Source organism: Hypanus sabinus, chromosome 20 (genome assembly GCF_030144855.1).
Source record: "Hypanus sabinus isolate sHypSab1 chromosome 20, sHypSab1.hap1, whole genome shotgun sequence".
In the NCBI taxonomy this organism is placed as follows: domain Eukaryota; kingdom Metazoa; phylum Chordata; class Chondrichthyes; order Myliobatiformes; family Dasyatidae; genus Hypanus; species Hypanus sabinus.
The window spans coordinates 39,259,905-39,281,393 of NC_082725.1; the positions used below are offsets into that span (position 1 = coordinate 39,259,905).

The 21,489-nt window shown below is 41.8% G+C and overlaps 1 protein-coding gene across 2 annotated transcripts in view; it reads left to right on the forward strand.

The window, feature by feature from the left end:
- LOC132378441 (NFX1-type zinc finger-containing protein 1-like) overlaps positions 1 to 18,974 on the forward strand; it is a 53,983-nt gene extending 35,009 nt beyond the window's left edge. For both annotated transcript variants that reach the window (XM_059945361.1, XM_059945362.1), the window contains exons 9-16: positions 1,583 to 1,742; positions 1,982 to 2,217; positions 2,840 to 2,979; positions 5,225 to 5,379; positions 7,688 to 7,833; positions 13,703 to 13,813; positions 14,492 to 14,587; positions 16,137 to 18,974. In XM_059945361.1, coding sequence (XP_059801344.1) covers positions 1,583 to 1,742; positions 1,982 to 2,217; positions 2,840 to 2,979; positions 5,225 to 5,379; positions 7,688 to 7,833; positions 13,703 to 13,813; positions 14,492 to 14,587; positions 16,137 to 18,290 — 3,198 coding nt within the window. In that variant the 3' untranslated portion in view covers positions 18,291 to 18,974. The remainder of the gene's footprint in view (positions 1 to 1,582; positions 1,743 to 1,981; positions 2,218 to 2,839; positions 2,980 to 5,224; positions 5,380 to 7,687; positions 7,834 to 13,702; positions 13,814 to 14,491; positions 14,588 to 16,136) is intronic.
- The last annotated feature ends 2,515 nt before the right edge of the window (positions 18,975 to 21,489 follow it).

The following is a 21,489-nucleotide window of genomic DNA, read 5'->3' on the forward strand; positions in this document are numbered from 1 at the left end:
CATTCCCATTTCTGAGCCATTACTAAGCGCCATCTCTCTGTGCTTAAGCAGCTAACTGCAGTGAGATCCAGGAGGTGGATATTAAACTGTCCTTGCACTCTGATCCATTAGCATCTGACACATCATTTCACCCAAATGAGCTGGTGCTTTTAAAAGGTAAACTTTCATGGAACTGCAGCGCAAGCTATAATCTGTGGACAAACTAGCTGGACATTAACAACCTGTAGTTATATATTGCTTTCAAATATTTGGTGTTAAGCCTTACAGTGGGAAAAATCTGACACTGATCTGGTGGAATAGAAATTAGGACCAGTGACTAAAAACTTGTCAAATAGGTGGATGAATAAAGGATTTTGGTGATGTAAGGAAGAGAGTTCAAGGCCAAAACAACCACTGGTCACCTTATGATGGCGTGAATTGAATGGGGACGGAGGGTTGAAGAGTTTGGGTAAGTGGTCAAGGCTACAGAGATCCTAACACAAAAATGGAATGTTAAAATTGAAGATATGATGGAGCAAAGCCAATGCAGACCATTAAGCATAGGAGTTTTGGATGAGTGATACTTAGTTTGACTTGAGAGCCTCTTAGATAGCTATTTTTCATTCAAAACATACTTTACTAATTTCAGTGGTTAACAGCTCCAGCCCTTTATTTTTTCCACCTATCATTTCCCAGCTTCTTACCTCATCCCCCTTCTCACCTATCACTTTCTAGCTTGTTCTCCTTCCACCGCCCTGCTGCCTTGATTCTGGCATCTTCCCCCATCCTTTCCAGCCTGTGCCTGAAATGTCAACCTGCTGAATTCCTCCAGCATTTTGCGTGTGTTTCGTTGGGTCCTCTCTGGAGTTCTGTTGCTGACTGCATATGAATCTAAGGCTATCTGATTACATAGTGACTGTGCACCAGCATTCTTTGTAGAAAGAAACGAATTTCAAAAAAATATACTTTTACTTAATGCCTTCGATTTTGGTGAAAACTTGTGCAAATGGTGGCCCAGTGCTCAGTAGGTGGTGATGCTGATTAACAGCTCCAGCAACTGAGGCTACATCCTGATCTCTGGTGCTGTCTGTATGGAGTTTGCATCCTTTCCCTGTGACCACATAGTTTTCTTCTGTGATATGGTGATTGGTAGTGAACTGACTGCTGTGAATTACCCCTAGTGTATGAGGGTGGTAGGAAAATCAGTTTGGAGTTGTTGAACGTGGGCCAAGTTACCTCCATCTGGAAATGAAGTAAAAGCAAGTGCAGACTGGGCTAAGTTTTAGAACGTCTCACTTAAGAATATCCATAATACATGGAAAATCTCTGATAATATTAATTCATGCAAAAATCCAACTTCTCTACATACCTTTATTCTTTTGAATGGCAGAACCGGTTTCCTCTTTCTATTTTGATTATTAGTTTTTTGTTATCAGCTTTGTGATGCTTTTGATGCCATTCCTTACGATACTGTGGAGGTATGATTACTGCAGTGAGTGATTCTTGAATATTTTTTGACTTGTGGATAAACTTGCCTTATGAACATCTGTAAGAACTCTTTGTAATCCAGGGATTAAAAAATGGAAATTATTCATGTTTCAAGGTGGGATCTGTATATAATCCGTCAGACCAGTTTGATATACTGGAATGGTTACAACTGACAACAGTGCCTGAATGTTATATCAGGTCGAACACAACAGTAGAACAAGCCAAAGAAGATGATGCGGAGACAATTGCCTCAAGTGCGACAGAGGGAGACGTAGGTAAATAGAAAATCAAACTTTTTCTAAACCATTATTTAGCTTGAAATGCAAATAAAAGCAAATAGTTTCCAGTTGTTTAAATAGAAAATCATTAATTACAGTTGGCTCAATAAAGAAGAGAAATAATTTAAAATCTGTAAATCGTTCTTTAATATTGAGAGCTTTACTTTTAGATTAAGTAAATTCTATTTGTCTTGAGGTTTTATCGAGTAATTTGTTTCCTCCTTGATTTCTTTAAGGAAATCTCAGTGATTTCATTGAAGAGGAAGATGGTGATGATGAGCTGATTCAGGTAACAGAGGAGGCTGCTCTGATGCAAGCAGAGAGGATAATGGATGATGACAATCTTCCGAAACAACTTCAGAAAGCACATGCACGGCTGGCTAAACTGGAGAAGCAATTTCTGGCATTTAATCCCAAAGAGACCGCACCCCCAAAATCTGAGGCTGAGGACAAAGATGATGGTAAATGGGAGGTAAGTTTGTAGGATTCACTTGCAGGTCGTGGGCACTGCCAGAAAGACTGGCATTTATTGGATTTTCATGATCACATGAAGGAAAGATTTATATTTATATGGCCTCTCTCATAGTGTCCTTTTGGTTAGCAATTATTTATTGTGTTACAGAAAATTTTTTGGCAAATTCAGCAAAGTTCAAACATATGTCACTGTGGCAATAACTTGAAAGTCAGTTTTCGTACTTCAGAGAGGCAAATAAATATTGCTCAGGACTTGCTCTTTCATGTTGTGGTACCATGTGCTCACCTATGGAAAAAATGAGAAATGAGACAAGAGTTTTTTGTCTCATATGATAACCTGCACTCATATTAACAGTACAGGACCCTGTCAATACTGCAGAGGGGTTTCAACTTGGATCCAACGTGAGACTTGAAACCGCAACCTTTGTATTCAGAAGGATAATCACTTAACTGTGGCTGAGAACTCAGTAGTAAAGGGTCTCTTTGCAAAACCACTATTTCCTTTTTGGCAAAGGTTTTCAAAGAATAGCACCAGAGTTGGGGTGGTCCAAAGAAGAGCAAGATTTGGACCTGGAATTTCTAACGAACTGACACAAGTCCCTTTTTACTGTTTTGTAAAGGTCACCACAAAAGAAAGGAAACGAATACAAAATATGGTTAAGCAGCAGCTGCAAAACACTGACGTCATGACAGAATTGGAAGCCAGAAAGATAGACAACGTCTGGAATCTTAACCTGCCTGATCGCTGGCGACTGTACAGGTTTGGTTATGTTTATACTAAAAGTAATCTGTAATTATGAATTTGAAGGCAACATTTTCATTTCATTTAAAAATCTTTTTTTATTAATTATTATTGAAGATTAAGAAAAAAGATACATTAAGTCAATACATCATTATGTACAATAAGGAATTAGCAAATAACTGATTAACAAAGCTAAGCAATATATTAATAATAATAAAAAGAAATAAAGTGCTAAGAATTTTTTTGAAAGAAGGAGGAGAAAAAATAACCCCCTACTAACTAAAAAAAAACCTACTAACTGGGGAAAAAAAACAAAAAAAAAGCCATTGGGAGCACAACCCTGGAGCTATACATCATACAAGCTTCCATTTTAAAAAAAACATTAATCAACTCAAATCCATTTAAAGAAAAATCAGAAGGAAACCATATTAATTAACTCAAACCCTTCCAGCAAACTCAAACCCTTCGTCAGGACTAAACGAAAGGAAAGATAATAAGAGATTTCAAATCTCTTATTTGAGAAGGGTCTCGGCCCGAAACATCGACAGCGCTTCTCCCTATAGATGCTTCCTGGCCTGCTGTGTTACACCAGCATTTTGTGTGTGTTGTTGCTAATAGCTTGTAATTTTTATCTCCAAACACATAAAATTGACTTTTCAATTTAAGCAAATTTCTTTCAATAGGATAAGTTAATAATAAATTATATTGTGATTGGAGTTCAACTCTTTGTTTGAATAAATCAATGTTAGGAGAGATTGCATAAATATTATTCAAGTCTTTAATTTGTTTTGAAAGCTTATCTTACTCTGTTTTTGTCTGTTTCTTAAGCTTAGCTAAATAGGAGATTATTTGACCATGCAAGTATGCTTTAAGTGTATCCCATATAATCAATTTCAACACATCTCCCGTATTATTAAAAAGAAAAAACTCTCTGCCTTTTCTGGCTCCTGTTGTAACTTATACTTCACATCCTGACTATTATTTGGAGACCTGTATGTAACTCCCATTAGGGTATTTTTATTCTTGCAGTTTCTTAACTCTACCCACAAGGATTCTACGTCTTCTGATCCTATGTCACTTCTTTCTTAGGATTTAATTTTTACCATCATAGCCACCCTAGCCCTCTGTCCACCTGCTTGTCCTTTTGATACAATATATATCCTTGGATGTTAAGCTCCCTGCTGTGATCTTCTTTCAACCAATTCTTTTAATGCCAAATTCTAACTCTGCTACAAAATCATCTAACTTACTTAATATATTGCATTCATTCATATATAGTAATACATTCAGTCCTGTATCCATCCCCAATATAGTTGTCAGTGTCCCACCAATTCAAAACCAGTTCTCCCATACAAATCTTTGAGCCACATGTTTAACACTCTGATCTTAGTACTCCTGTGCCAATTTGCATGCGGCTCAGGTAACAATCCAGAGGTGACTAACTTTTGGGGTCTGCATTCTAATTTAGTTCCTAGCTGCTCAAATTCCCTCAGCAGAAACTCTCCCCTCATTTTGTTTATGTTGTTGATATCCACATGGACCACAACAACTTGATCTTTTTCTTCCCACTCCAAATTCCTCTATAGGTCACAAAGCTATAAGGGTTTACACTGAAATGTTAAGTTTTTTTTATTCACTCATGGAATGCAAATGCAGTTTGTAAAGTCAGCATTTATTAAGAATCCCTGAGAAGGTGTTTGTGATGGTACCAATGGCTACCCATTAGGCATGAAATTATGTATTAGACTGCAGAACAACAAATTTCTTTCAAAAAAAGGACACTGGACCAGTGAAAACTATAGTGTCGATTTTTCTTCTAAGAAGTCCTGTGCCGAATTCTGATTGCAGTTGTACACATAATAATAATTTTAATTCCAGTTATTTGGAAGATAAAAATGACACTTAAATACCTCAGTGATATACTCCACTAATATAAAGCTTAACTGAACTCCTTATCAAAGATGTTAGACAAATGACTCATTAAATCTGACAGTGTGATACAGTTTAGAAAGATGGTATTCTTATATGCTACCATGTCAAGTCAGTGGCAGTTAGAAATCTGGAAATTTTATTCCTCAACCTCCCCCCACCCCCATCTCCAGATATTTGTTCTGTATGCTGCTTAAATCGAAAAGATCTACATTAGCAGCTTAAGTCAAATGCTGAGAGATGCCACAGATTCTGGATTTGTGTGAACAATCTGGGCAATGCCTGCCAGTTCTGTCTATCTGGATGTTAGCTTAATGAGGTGATCTTGCTGTAGGTGGTGGTTGTCGATGTACCAAGCTGAAACGAAACGTGGAATATTGGATTACGAAGAAAGCTACCGAAGAATCGTCGACCGCTTGGCTGAGCTGCGAAATCAAGAAGAAATAACACTCCTCAGAATGTCAAAAGTAGTCGGAATGACCACAACAGGTACTTAAAGCTGGCTGGAAGCTGTTTTTCTTTTTATTTCAAATATGGCAATTGAAATTTGCAAAATGTATTTCAGAAAAATTATTTCCATCAGTTTTAGATTTTTTGTACAAGATTGTTTTTCTCCTCTCACCCCCCCCCCCCACCTTTTCAAGAGATGTCACTGGCACTCACACCCTTTAATATCTTTCACTTACCATTATTGAGTTGGTGCTAAGCAGTGGTAACTCTCATAGATTTAAAGAGTACTTTTGGAGTAGTTTATGCAAGTAATTACAATGACTTGTTGTAGATGGTGCACACAGCAGCCGTGATATGCTGTTAGCAGAATGCTATAGTTAATCAGGATGCAAGTCCAATCATGAAAGATAGTTTGGCTTGGACTTGGTAGCTCTTGAGCTTCTTGGGTGCTTTTGGAATTGCATTCGACCAAACAAGTGGAGAGAATTCTGCCAGACTTTCAACCCATGGCTTTTCCACATGGATGGAGAAAAAAAGCCTTGGGAACTCAGGAAGCGACCAGCTTGACCAGCTCCAACCAGGCCAGGTAGTTGTAGTACATACTTGTCTAGCCCTTATTCTGATAGGATAACAACTCTAAATGTAACGAGGAGATGGTTTTTGCTTTATATTGAGATGTTCATTAGCTGGCACTGTGTGGTGGAAATATGTCTGGTGGTTTGTCTCTGGTGGACATTTACTTTATCTGAAGAACTGCAATTAGAAATGAGCACAACTATGAAAGACTGCAAAGTCGTCACTTCTTACCAGTTTAGTCAATGACCAAAGGGCTTTGAGGGAGCAGTTAAAAATGATTGGATCCATGATACAGTTAAAATATCTAAACAAGTCACTTACTGAAGCAATCATTTTGATCATTATACTTTATTGTAACTCTGTAGGTAATTTGCTCTTGCACCTATCCTGTTGAGAGTGACCTGAACCCATCGAACGGGGTAAAATCTAGATGACGCTCACAAAGAAGAACATCCTAGAACTTGTTTAAAGGTGTTATAAAACTAAACAAACACCACAAATAATGTGATACAAAATATTATATGATTTTACCAAAGATAGGAGGTAAAATATCAGAGTATCGCACATTAATGTGACCACTCTATTCTAAATAGATCGTGTGCTTTTGCAGACACCTTTCTGTAGCTCAACCAGTGATCAATTTTGACAGTTGTTATGTTGAAAGTTTTCATTTAAGGATCTTCGACTCTGTATGATTTTGGACAGAACTGCCCTGCCAATGATCTTCGTAATACTTTATCTTCTGATAATTTGACATAATTACTGTGTATTCCTCTTCAGGTTCATATTACTTCCTGTTCTGAAAGAACTGTCTCATACCAGATATGTTTGATGCCTACGGAAGTATACTAAGAATGCTTTGGGGAAGTTTGAGTTCAATAACATTTTTTAAAATTTCAATAATGTTATTTATAATATTTAATACAACTGGGAGGACTTTCTTTACATGCATCAGTTTCATAGCTTCCCTTACAATGAATCAGCATCATTTATGTTTTTTTCCCTTGAACAGTACACCATGAAATATTTGAGAGGATGCTGCGCAAGCCTTCAGTTCCAGTGGAAGCGGAACCCTGGGCTGGTCTAGCCCCACAAAGGCTTTGCAGTGCCTACACTGAACTTCATGTGTCCTTTGGACATTTGGAGTATGCTTATCGGCAGCACGCAGTCCACAATGATGGTCTAGGAACTCCTTAGTTTCATTAGGCAGAATTCACCCAGACTGTTAAGTGTTAAGTTCGCCATGTATGTTACGTTGTACGTTTTTACATTTTGGGGGTGGGGTTTTTTCTGGTCTCTGTATACAACGTCGCCATTTGTTTGCGGGGTAAATAAAGTGCACATTAGAAGTAATTCCACCTGCGTCAGTTTTTGTCACCACTCCTACAATGGTGATTTATTAAATGTTAATTCAGGACAGATACAGCCAAGCTGGACCCATCTTAAATTTATGTGCTGACTAGTAATTTCTAGTTAAATTATCAAAGCAGGGAGCCAGAAGTATGGGCTGTGTTTGAATAAAATAAGGTGCAGTAGTTCTGTAGTTTAGTTTTTTAAGCATTCAGCGTCCAATTGGGTCTCCCAGGGTATCTTGGGACATAAATTTTGGAAAGTTTTAGCCAGTTCAGTTCACCATGAGTTTTGCATTCATGCCGGAGATGTTTGATTACATCCACATGTTTGTTAAAAACCGAAATCCACCACTCCCATTGCAGCTTCCTAATACATGACTGGCCAAAGATTAAAGAGGTGTTTACATCTGTTTTTGAAGGTGCTGCAAAATACAGAAACCTGGTGCAAGATATCAGACCAAGGATTGTTATTGTAGAGGAAGCGGCTGAAGTCCTCGAAGCTCACATCATCACCACTCTTACTTCCGACTGCCAGCACCTCATTTTAATTGGTGATCATCAGCAGGTAGGAATTACTGCAATCAAATTTCTCTAAATGATTTAGTATGATATAAATAGAGGAACAATGAGTGAACAGACTCTATTACATCTTTATTAATGTTAGTTTAGATACCTTGATTAAACTCTTTAAAATTAAAATGTTTACAAACCACAAAACCACTAAGGCTCGACATTCCATCCTTTTAAAATAACAAGCAGAAATTGTATTTTAAGGGTGTGTGTTTTTCCCTCTTCAGACCATAAGAAATAGAAGCAGAATTAGGCCATTTGGCCCATTGAGTCTGCTCTGCCATTTCATCGTGGCTGATCCAATTCTCCCCTCAGCCCCAATCTCCTACCTTCTCCCCATATCCCTTCATGCTCTGACCAATCAAGAATTTATCAACCTTTTCCTTGAATATACATAAAGATTTGGCCCCCACAAAGAATTCCATTGTTTCTCCACTCTCTAGCTAAAGAAATTCTTCTTTCTCTCCATTCTAGAAGAATGCCCCTGTGTTCTGAGACTGTGTCCTCTCACCTGAGCCTCTCCCATCAAAGGAGACATCAACTCCACCTCCACTCTATCAAGGCTTTTCACCATTTGATAGGCTTCAATGAGGTCACCCCTCATTCTTCTAAATTCCCGTGAGTACAGGCTCAGACGCTTCAAACGCTCTTCATGTGACAAGCTATTCAATCCTGGAATCATTTTTGTGAGCCTCCTTTGAACCCTCTCCAGTTTCAGCACAACTTTTCTGAGATAAGGAGCCCAAATCTGCTCACAATACTTAATGGGAGGCTGCACCAGTGCTTTATAAAAGTTCAACATTACATCCTTGCTTTTATACTCTAGTTCTCTTGAAATGAATGCTAACATTGCATTTGCCTTCATCACCACAGACTCAACCTGCAAATTAACCTTTAGGAATCCTGCACAAGGACTCCTAAGTCCCTTTACACCTCAGTTTTTTTGTATTTTCTCTGCATTTAGAAAATAGTCAACTCTCTCTTCTGCCAAAGTGCATGGCCATACACTTCCTGACACTATTCCATCTGTCATTTCTTTGCTCACTCTCCTAATCTGTCTAAGTTCTTCTGTAGCCTCTCTACATCATCAAAACTGACTGCCCCTCCACCTATCTTCATATTGTCTGCAAACTTTGCAACAAAGCCATCATCCAACTCATTGATCTATAACGTAAAAATAATTTGTCCCATCACAGACCCCTGTTGAACACTACTAGTCACCAGCAGCCAGTTAGAAAAGACTTCCTTTATTACCACTTCTTGCTTCCAGCCAATCAGCCACTGCTTTATCCATGCCAGAATTGTTCCTATCATACCATAGGCTTGTAGCTTGTTGTATAGCACTTAATCCAAGGCCTCATGTATAGCATTTTATCAAAGGCCATCTGAAAATCCAAGTACACATCAACTGATTCTCCCTTATCTATCCTGCTTGTTACTTCTTCAATGAATTCCAACAGATTTGTCAGGCAAGATTTTCCCTTGAGATAACCATGCTGACTACTGCTTATTTTATCATGTACTTCCAAGTACTCTGAGACCTCATCCTTAATAATCGACTCCCAACATCTTCACAACCACTGAGGTCCAACTAACTGGCTTATAGTTTCCTTTCTTCTGCCTCTCTCCCTCTTGAAGAGTGGAGTGTCATTTGCAGTTTCAGAATCTAGTGATTCTTGAAAGATCATTACCAATGCCTTATGCCTTCACAATCTCTTCACCCTCCTGTTCAGTACTCTGGGGTGCACAACATCTGGTCCAGGTAACTTACCTACTTTCAGACTTTTCAGTTACCCAAGAACCTTCTCTCTAGTTATGGTAACTTCACACACTTCCTGACCCTTGACACCTGGAACTTCCACCATACTACAAGTGTCTTCCACAGTGAAGAGTGATGTAAAATACTTATTCACTTAATCTCCTTTTTCATTGCCCCCCCCCTACTACCTCTCCAGCATTGTTTTCCAGTGGTCCAATAGTCACGCTTGCCTCCCTTTTACATGTTATGTATCTGAAGAAACTTTTGGTATCCTCTTCAATATTACTCGCTAGCTTACTTCTGTATTCCATTTTTACCTTCTTAATTACTTTTCTTGTTTCTCTTCTGTTGATTTTAAAAGCTTTCCAATACTCTTAACATCCCATTAATTTTTGCTCCATTTGCCTTCTCTTTGTGTTTTATCTTGGCTTTGACTTCTCTCCATCATCATAGTTGTGTCATCTTTCCTTTAGAATACTTCTTCCTCTTTGGGATGTATATATCCTGTGCCTTCCTCATTAATTTCAGAAACTCCAGCCATTGCTGCCTGCCATCATCCCTCCCAGTGTTCTTTTCCAATAATTTCTGGCCAACTCCTCTCTCGTGCCTCAGAAATTCCCTTTACTCCACTGTATACTGATATATCTGACTTTAGCTTCTCCTCCTCAAATTCCAGAGGTGAATTCGATCATATTATAATCACTTTCCCCAAGGGTTCTTTTACACTTCAAATATCTAACCAATTCTCATTCATTGCACAACACCCAATAGCTGATCCTCGAGTGGGCTCAATCTCAAGCCACTCCAAAAAGCTATCTCGTAGACACACTAGAAATTTCCCCTCCTGTAATCCAGCACCAACCTGATTTTCCCAATCTACCTGCATGTTGAAATCCTTCATGACTACTATAACATGCACTTTTGGCATGCATTCTCTATGTCCCATTGTAATTTGTAGACCAGATCCTTACTATTTGGGGGCCTATATACAACTCCCATCAGGGTATTTTTACCCTTACAGTTCCTTAGCTTTATCAACAGTGATTCAACATCTCATATACATATCATCAACATATGCCACCTCATTCTTTTTTTTCGTAATTTATTTTTTGATTGAAGTTCATCATCAAACATTTCCATAAGATGTATTTCAGATACTGAATGTCACCTGATTCTAATGATTTGATTTCATTTTTTACCAAGAGCAACTAGTCCCCTCTGCCTCCCTGCCTATACTTTCAACACAATGTGTGTCGGTGGACATTAAGCTCCCAGCTATAATCTTTTAGCATGATTAGGTGATGCCAACAACATCATACCTGCCAATCTGCAACTGTACTGTAAGTTCACCTGTGTTCTGCACTCAATCAGATAAATGGCTTCAGTCCTTATTCACCCTTTTCGATTTTTGTCTACCTTTTACGTTGCAACTCATCCTATTGACTGCAATTTTGCCCTATCGCCAGCCTCCCCTCACTACACACTACCTCTGTTTGTAAACCAGTGACCTCATTTTCAGCACTGTTACCCACCTTTCCTACGATACTCCTTGCATTGAAATACAGACAGCTCAGGACACTGTCGCACTACACTGAACCTTTCTGATTGCTTACTTTGTCTGAAGTCTTACTAACATCTGCCTTCACAAGCTCTGCACTAACTGTTCTGGCACTCTGGTTCCCATCCCCCTGCAACTCTACCTTAAACCCCACCATGCAGCATTAACAACCTTTCCCACCAGGATATTAGTCCACCTTCTGTTTGAGTGCAAACCCTCCCTTCTGTACAGGTCCCTGGAAATGAGCCCGATGATCCAAAAATCTTATCCCTTCCCTCCTACACCAGCTCCTTAGTCATATATTAAAATCTGCATAATCTTCCCAGTTCTGGCCTCACTAGCACATGGTACAGGGAGTAATCCTGAGTTAACAACCCTGGAGGTCCTGCCCTTTAACTTAGCACCTAACTCCCTGAACTCCCTATGCATAACCTTGTGACTCATCCTACCGATGTCATTGGTACCTGCATGAAACAAGACTTTAAGAATGCTAAGGATTGATCTGAAATATCTAGGTCCCTGGCATCTGTGAGGCAACATACCATCCAGGAAGCTCATTTTCTCCCACAGAACCTCCCGTCTGTTCCCCTGACTAATGAATCCCCTATCATCACAACATGCCTCTTTTCCCCACTTACTTTCTGAGTCTGAGGGGCAGACTGGACTACTGTGACTTGCCTCTGTTAGGTCACACCCCTGACAGCATCCAAAGTGTTGTTGTTGAGGAGGATGACCACAGGGGTACTCTTTGCTGGCTCCTTAAACCCCCTTTCCCTTCCTGACTGTCACCCAGTTTTCCATGTCCTGCACCTTGGGAGTAACTACCTCTCTCTATGTCCTATCTCTCACTCCCTCAGCCTCGCGAATGATCCAAAGTTCATCCAGTTGCAGCTCCAACTCATAATGCCGTTCGTTTGAAGCTGCAGCTGGATGCACCTCTTACAGTTGCAGTCATCAGGGACACTGGAGGTCTCCCTGCCTTCCCACATTCTGCAAGAGGAGCATTTTGCTACCTTGCCTCTTTCCGTTGCTTTCTCTGAGCGAAGCAGCTGAAGCCTCGAAGAGCTAAAGCCTTAAGGTCTCCTCTGTGATTGTGTCCATTCAAACTACAGCTGCTTGCCTCTCCTTTAATTTGCTCTTCCTAATCAATCCTTAACGCCGAGTGGCCGCTGGTCAAAGCTGCCGTGACCTGTTCCTGCCTTTGATCCTCGGACAGCAGACCTGATTGAAGTCCCCTCCTCTCCACACATCCAATGTCCAGATTGGCCACTGGTCAAAATTCTTCTCCAAGGCGATCTACAAAGGTCAAATAGGCAGCTAGGATTGTTTTCTTTGCCTCAAAAAGTCCTGAGGACTTTCTTTTTGGTGTGTTCATTGTTAAGTCATACAGTCATGAGTGTCTGCACTACCCTGGACACCTGAGCACATTATTAGGCTTAGTAGAGATCTGGTGGTTGAATGCTGGAGCTCTGTAAACTAAGAACATGACAATTGGAATTGACTACTTAGTATTCCATGGTCCCAAATCTATCTCTCTAGCTACATTTATCCTGGTTTGATGAGGAATATGCTAAAGAGCAAGTTAGTAGCAGCCTCAGGCACACCTGGTGAATCTATGCAGGGCTACATTGATATTGGTCATCAGCAGCCACATGCTGAGAGTCGACCTCAAGATTACCATAAAGAGTTAAAGCTCTGCAGTCTTTCAATAGTCAGTTCTGTATGATTGTGGGCAACCAAGCAGCTAACCGGCATTCTTCCAGTTGAGTTGGAAAGCTGTGGGTTCAAATCTGACTTTGGACATCTGAGTGTAAGAAATCTAGACAGATCCTTAAACAAGTCATTTGAAATGTAGTCAGTGTTGTAATGGAGGAATTTGCGACAGGTTAAATAAAATAAGCTCCCACAAACAGTAACATGGCAGTGAGCAAGTAACCTATTTTGAAGATTATGGTTGAGGAATTAATATTAAGACAGGAATCAGCATTATTTATTCAAGAGAGTTTTTTGATTGAGAATCATTGGAGAGAGAGAGAGCATAGAAACAGTTGTTGAGTCCATACTGATTATCTACATTCATTTACACACTAAATTTATGCAAACCCATTTTATTCTTCCCAAATTTATACTGGCCCACACACCAGGGGCAATCTTCAGTGACTAAATTAACCAACTGGCTTGCATTCTTGTGAGATGTGGGGAAACAAGGATTGAATTTGGCTTGCTGGCATTGTGAAGCACTGACTCCAATAGCTACACCATTGTGCCAACCATTTATTGTCTCATTGGGAAGAAGTACTTTTGACAATGTGTCAGTCAGTTTGGAATGGAATTGAAAATTAGCCCCCAGCGACTTCCTGGAGCAAAATCAGGACCTACTGATTCAATCCTACCAACTGCTGGCACTTAAACTCTTGGTGTTCCCGTTCCTTCTCATTCTTGCCACATCCTCATTCCCAAAGCATCATTCATTTCTGCCCTGCCCTGAGAATTAAAACCATACTATATATCTGTGTGACTCACTGCTTTGTCATCTTGTGATTTTAGCTTCGCCCAAGTGCAACAGTGTATGAACTAGCAAGACGTTTCAACTTGGAAGTTTCCTTGTTTGAGCGGCTAATAATGATGGATGTGCCTTTTGTTCGACTCGATTACCAAGTGAGTTTCTCAGTCTACTGACTGGAATGTTACAAAAAGCATGTTACAATTCAACTTGTGCTTAGCATTTGTTTCCTTCAGTATTAAACTGTTCTTTGATACATCTTTCTTCCTTGCTCTTCCTTGTCTTTCTATGCTCCGTAGCATGTTTTCTACTTGGGGGACATGAGGGGAGTGAAGGTCATTTGTGGGAAATGGAGAAAACAAATGGGATGCAAGTCAGAAGATCTGATAGAGCATCATATGCCAAAGTCAAGTCAAGATTGGCAGCCTGAGCTTAAGCAGGATATTGAACTCTTATTCAAGATAAAGGATAAATTAAGTTTATAATTAAAACAGGAAACAGAGGTCAGGGAATATCTGTGCAGAGATTTCATATTTCATGTCAATGGTGTTTTGTCAGAACTAGAGAAGAAAGAAAATTTTTTGTAAGTTGCAGATGGAATGGGAGAGATGAATACAGTTGAGGAAATATTCCTGATAGGAGAAGGCTAAGGTTGGTGTGATAAGATGGAGCTCACAAGTTGCCTAATACTCACTTATTGATCATGTTCATTTCTTCAAATGCTAAAAGATTTGTTTATAAGTTGCCTTTAATCCTTTCTAGATATGTGCGTGCCAGTATGTTTAAAAACGCCTGCTAAAGATTCAGTGTTATTGATTTGCCTCCCTTTTTAGCATCGAATGCGCCCTGAAATTGCAAAACTGATAACACCACACATCTATGAGAAGTTGGAAAACACAGAATCTGTGAAACTATATGAAAACATCAAGGTATCTTTTTTATTCTAAAACACTGAAGTAGTTATGACTGAGCTTTCTACGGCCACTGTGCACTGTTAAAGTCTTGAGCACATTTTTTTTTAAATGGTTCCTGCTTTCGTGCCGTATTAAAAGTCCTGATTTAATAGGTTGCACTCTGATTCTGAGAGGTTGGATCCTCAGCTTAGACTGTAGAACAGCATCAGAAAGGGTTGTATGTTCTCAGATGACATTTTTTGGATGCGACATTAAAATCTCATTGTGGTGGGTGTAAAACTAGATTTCTCTCCCATTTATATATTTTTTTTAATTTAGAGATACAGCCCAGAACTGGCTCTTCCAACCCAACAAACTGCAGCACTCAGCAACCCACCTATTTAATGTTAGCCCAATTGCAGGACAATTTACACTGACCAATCAACTTAATAACTGCTCTTTGGATTGTGGGAGGAAAACAGTCACGGGGGAATGTGCAAACTCCTTACAGATGGCAGGGCTCTTCAAGCTGAAATAACTTTGTGCTAACCCCCTGCATTGCCTTGGAATTAGGTTTTTTTCTTGTGAAATAAGTGAAAATTGGCAATGCCTATTTGTGAATAAATAGGTACAGAATTAGTAATATGATTTTCCAGCACTGATTTTAATTCTGTAAATAATGAACTTGATAACTGAGGAAAGCTAACCTCCACTTGGAATGGTATCATTAAACTGAACAGAAATTCGAAAGGGTACTGAGGTGACTTACGTCAGGACCTAAGGCATACTGTTTCATAGTATTGTGTTCGAGGCCAACATTGAAGTTTTCAGCAAATTTAGATCATTTGGCTTATTTTAGCCACATCTTTTGAAAAGAACAATCCCCAAGTTCTCACTACTTTGCAATTTTGCCAGAACCCTGAGTGTTTTCCTTTTAAGTATGCATTCAATTCTTTAGCAAATCCTGTTATTACACCCACTTCATTTTGGTATTTCCACATTCCAAGTCATAACATCAGTCAGCATAAAAATATAAAGAAACTTTACCTTGTTTTTATTTCAAAATATATTAAGTTCACGTCTTCTGGCTCCCACTTCCAGTGAAAACAGTTTCTATATGCCTGCTGTATCAGAACTGGTCAAATTTTGACCAGTTTGAATTTGAATTAAAATTTCCTTCATCTTATTTCAAGGAACAATCTCTGCTTTACCAGTATCCCTTCCTGTAAACTCACAGACCATTTTGACCTGGACTTACTGTACGTTATTGTTCCTTCATTGTGGGCCAAAATTCAGAACCTCCCTGACTAACAGCACCTTTGGATTATCTTCACTGTATGGGCTGCAACTGTTCCAGATGGAACATCTCTCCACTGGGGCTATACTTTAATTCTGTCATTAAGCACCTGACACCCCTGACCCCTGGTACCATTTTAGTGAATCCTTTTGCAAATTCTCCAAGGTCACCTTGCCATAATGGCTTCCAGCTGTGATTGTAGACTGATAAATCTATTCACCTAACTAAACCAAAATGGTAATGACTCATTAACATAAAGATTCCTTCTATGTTTTGTTTTAAAATTAGGGAATTTCCACAAACCTCTACTTCATTGACCATCAAGAGCCGGAGGATCAATTCAAGGAAGGGAAAAGCTATCAAAATCCACATGAAGCACACTTTGTCACGGCCCTTTGCAAGTACTTCATCCAGCAGGAATATAAGCCATCACAGATAACCATTCTAACCACTTACTCGGGGCAGTTGTTCTGCTTGAAGAACATGATGCCCAAGGTGATATTTGATGGCGTACATGTTTGCGTGGTGGACAAGTATCAAGGGGAAGAGAACGACATTGTGATACTGTCACTTGTTCGAAGCAACAAGCAGGGCGTGGTGGGGTTCCTGCGAATACAAAACCGTGTCTGTGTTGCTCTTTCTCGGGCGAAAAAGGCCTTCTACTGCATAGGCAACATGAGTCTGCTGGCAAAGCAGGTCCCCCTGTGGGCAGCCATTGTTGGGTCGCTGCGTGAAACTGGTAACATAGGTCCCTCCCTGCGGCTTGCCTGCCAGAACCACCCACAGACGGACACGCTGGTGTCGTCTGCAGGGGACTTTGCCAAGGTCCCTGAGGGCGGGTGCCTGATGCCTTGTAATTTCCCCCTCCAGTGCAGACATGCGTGCACTTTGTGCTGCCACCCTTATGACCCCCAGCACAAGGAGTACCGGTGCCCCTTGCCGTGCCCGAAGGCCTGCACGGTAGGCCACCCTTGTCCCAAGCTTTGCTGGCAGCCCTGCGGTGATTGCAAGGTGAAGGTAAGCAAAGTCATCCCAGCATGTGGTCACGAGCAGCAGGTCGCTTGCTCCATGCCCCCAGAGCGGTTCAGCTGCCAGGAGCCATGCAGAAAGACCCTGGACTGTGGCCATAAGTGCCTCCGCCCCTGCGGGGAGGAATGCACGTGGAAATGCCCCAGCAGGATCCAGCTCACGCAGCCCTGTGGTCACCAGCGGTGGGCGCAGTGCTACCAGCGCCAGGAGGCCGAGACCTGGCCCTGCCAGGCGACCTGCGGGGCCCCGCTAGCCTGTGGCCACCCCTGCACCGGCAGCTGCTTGGCGTGTGGCAGCGGGAGGCTGCACGCCCCCTGCAAGGCTCCGTGTGCGCGGGTGCTGCCCTGCTCGCACCCGTGCTCATTCAGCTGCTGCGGCCCGCTGTGCCCGCCCTGCCCCCGGCCCTGCAGAAACCGCTGCCCACACGGCAAGTGCCCCAGGGCCTGCGGCAAGCCCTGCCTTCCCTGCCAGGAGCCCTGCGCCTGGAGCTGCCCGCACGCCCGGTGCACCCGGCTGTGCCACGAGCCCTGCGATCGGCTGCCCTGCGACCAGCCCTGCTCCCAGGTGCTGGACTGCGGCCACCCGTGCATCGGCCTGTGCGGGGAGCCCTGCCCCAACAAGTGCCGGACCTGCCACGAGGAGGAGGTGACTGAGATATTCTTCGGTGGAGAAGACCAGCCGGATACCAGATTCCTGCAGCTGCAGGAGTGCCGGCACATTTTCGCGGTGAAGGAGTTTGACAAGTGGATGCAACAGGCGGACGGTAACGGTTCCCCTGAGCCGAAGCTGCCGCTCTGCCCTAAGTGCTCGACCCCGATCCAGAACAGCCTACGCTATGGGGCCGTCATTAAGAGTGGTCTCGCTGAGATCGAGAGGATCAAAGTCAAGGCCTTCGGAGATGAAGAAGAACTCAGAGATCACAAGACGTGCCTTTTACAGTTTTTGGAAGAAAACAAAGAATTAACTAAGTATTTTCTCATGGAAGTCTTTGATTTGCAGTTGCAACTGGAAGAATCCAGTACAAGTCTGCACAAGTTGACCACTCTCGGTCACAAGATTACCCTCTTATCCAAAATTGTCGACTTGAAGTCCGGTGAAAATAAACTGCAGGTTTACCAGAGAGTTACGATTCAACAAGAAAGTGAGCGGCTAGTAAAGTGGATTACAGAAAACAGAGATAATTTCACCAGTCAGGAACTATCAGACATCAAAAGAGAGATCTCTAGGCTGAAGTATCTGAATGAACTATACTTAATTCAAACTACTATGCGAGGGCAAATAGTAGAATCAGAAACAACTGAGCTGCAGCAGATGCTAGAAGGGAAGAAAAAGTACAATGAAACATGGGTACAAGAAAACATCGATATATTGAAGAAGAAATGTCCCGTAAGAAAAATAAACTTAATTTTTTGATTAAAAACACAAAATGCCGTCAGAACTCAGCAGGCCAGACAGCATCTATGGGAGGAGGTAGTATTCATCTAGAGCCCTACCGAATCACTTGGACCAAGTAAAGAGCTTACGGAGGCTGCTGTTCAGCTGCAGTTCTGGGATTTACGGTGAGGAAGGAAGTAGCTGTTTATAAAGCCAACAAAGTATATGTAAGAATATATTTACAATTGAACAGGAACTGAACTAGATCTAATGTGACTTCTAGTAAAGTTCATGCTGTGAATCTCAGCTGGGTCAAGAATTGGTGTTGGCAGATTTATCTTCCGGGTGTGTTTAGGGGAGTTCCATCATCTGTACATCTGCCTTTGAGAAGACGTTAGGCAACGTGGAGGGAGAGAACAGAAGGATCAGTTGGGGTTTAGCTGGTGTTGTGGCTTCCTGATCTCATTCACCTTTCATCAATCCCTTTGGCTTCAGGAAAGGGATTTAAAAATGCTTTTCAATTTACAGTAAGAAAATCTGTGTTTTCTGTGTGCAAATGTAAGAAGACTTAGTACAATATTTAATTGTATTGTTCCAGTTTTGTTTCCCATTGCTATTGTTTGAAAGGGCCTGTGTCCTTTTCCTTCGTTTGAAGTAAAATCATAAATGTATAATTCAGATTAGGCTTGTATTGTAATAATCAAAATGTTAATAAAAAATGGAGTGAAAGCTTGCTTGCATCTGTGTTTTACTGTCAAACTGGAATGCAGAATATCCTGCTTACCTTGTTTTAGCGGAGACCATCATATCAGAAAGTTTTATTTAATCCAAAGTGACCATAATTCTGTTTGGAAGTTAAAGTAATATAAATGCATGTCCAAAATAAGTCGTGGATGTATCTAATCACAAACGAGAAAATCTGCAGATGCTGGGGGTTCAAGCAACACACACACAAAATACTGGTATGGAAAAGAGTAAATAATTGGCATGTCAGGCAGAAGGTGGGGGGAGGGGTGGATGAAATACAGGGTAGGTGATAGGTGAAGCGGGGGGGTAGTGAAGTAGAGAGCTGGGAAGTGGAAGAGATAAAAGGACTGGAGAAGGGGAGGAATCTGGTAGAAGAGGACAGAAGGCCATGGAAGAAAGGAAAGAGGGAGGTGATGGGCATAGGGCATAGGAGCAGAATTGGGCCATTCAGCCCATTCAGTCTGCGCCACCATTCCATCATGGCTGATCTTGAATCCTACTCAACCCCATACACCTGTAAGACCATAAGACATAGGAGTAGAAGTAGGCCATTCAGCCTATCGATTCTGTAAGGAGATGAAGTGAGAGAGGCAAATGGAATTAGGGAATGGCGAGGTGGGCAACTATGGAAGTTGGAGAAATCGTTCATGCCTTCAGGTTGGAGGCTATCCAATAGCTTTAAGACTGAAAAACTCTATAGACCAAGTCCACATCCACAATATAGAAAACTTGACCAACACTCTCTGGGCCCAGCGTCAGGCCTTTCCCTCTCAGGCAGTGAGTGATCCCACCAGCGATCAAAAGGCAGTCTCCCCTCTGTGAAGCTGAGCAATATTTCAGTGATTTAAAAAGGCAGACAGCTGGGCTTACCTTCCACATTCACCTTGATGTTCCAGTCTCCCCGATTAATCGGCAAACAATGGAAGCTTCAATCTGGGAAAATGAGTCGAACCTCGGCTCACACACCCTCCTGCTATCTCGCCACAAGGTTTCTGCATGCTGCCTCTTTCTCCTGGAATCCCCTCGGAGACTGCAGAATGCTGAAACACTCAATAATCCCCAAACAGCAAATCGCAGGCTCCAACAATTCCAGAATCATCTTCAAGATGAAAAAGAAATGTGAAAGACACAAAATTAGCGAAATACGTGATTTCATGATCGATCCAGAAGATGTTGACTGAAGGGATGTTGTATGCAGGCACCATCTTAACCAGAAGACATATTAACATAAGAAACACAAAGTACACTGCAGATGCTGTGGTCAAATCAAGACGTACAAACAAGCTGGATGAACTCAGCAGGTCGGGCAGCATCCGTTGAATGGAGCAGTCAATGTTTCAAGTCGAGACCCTTCGTCAGGACTAGAGAAGGGGGTGCAGGGGCCCTATAAAAAAGGTGGGGAGAGGGTGGAAAACCAATCAGAGGAAAGATCAAGGGGTGGGGGAGGGGATAGGCAGGAGAGGTGAAGAAGGAATGTAAGGGAAAAGCACTATGGGTAGTAGAAGAAGGCAGAGTCATGAGAGGTGATAGGCAGCTAAAAGAGGAGACAGAGTGAAGGGGGGAAGGGAGAGGGGGGGAATTACCAGAAGTTGGAGAACTCGAGGTTCATACCAAGGGGCTGGAGACTACCCAGACGGTATATGAGATGTTGTTCCTCCAACCTGAGTTTGGCCTCATCATGGCAGTAGAGGAGGCCATGTATGGACATATCCGAATGGGAATGTGAAGGAGAGTTGAAGTGGGTGGCAACCAGGAGATCCTGTCTGTTGTGGTGGACGGAGCGTAGGTGTTCGACGAAGCGGTCCCCCAATCTGCGTCGGGTCTCACCGATGTAGAGGAGGCTGCACCGGGAGCACCGGATGCAATAGATTACCCCAACAGACTCACAAGTGAAGTGTTGCCTCACCTGGAAGGACTGTTTGGGGCCCTGAATGGTGGTAAGAGATGAGGTGTAGGGATAGGTGTAACATAAGATATAGGAGCAGAATTAGGCCATTTGGCCCATCCAGTCTGCTCTGCCATTTCATCATGGCTGATCCAAGTTTCCCCTCAGCCCCAGTCTCCTGCCTTCTCCCTGTATATCCTCACCCTCTGACCAATAAAGAATCTATGAATCTCTGCCCTAAATATACATAAATACTTGGCCTCCACTGCTGCCTGTGTAAAGAGTTCCACAGATTCACCTTCCTCTGGCTTAAGATATTCCTCCTCATCTCTGTTCTAAAAAGACACCTCTTTATTCTGGGCTGTGTCCTCTGGTCCTCAATACTCCCACCATAGGAAACATCCTCTCCACATCCACTCCATCAAGGCCTTTCACCATTCAATAGGTTTCAATGAGGTCACTCCTCATTCTTCTGAATTCCAGTGAATACAGACCTAGAGCCATCAAATGTTCTAACTTCCCGCTAATTTTTGCTCTATTATATACCCTCACTTTGGCTTTTATGTTAGCTTTGACTTCTCTTGTTAGCCACAGTTGTGTCATCTT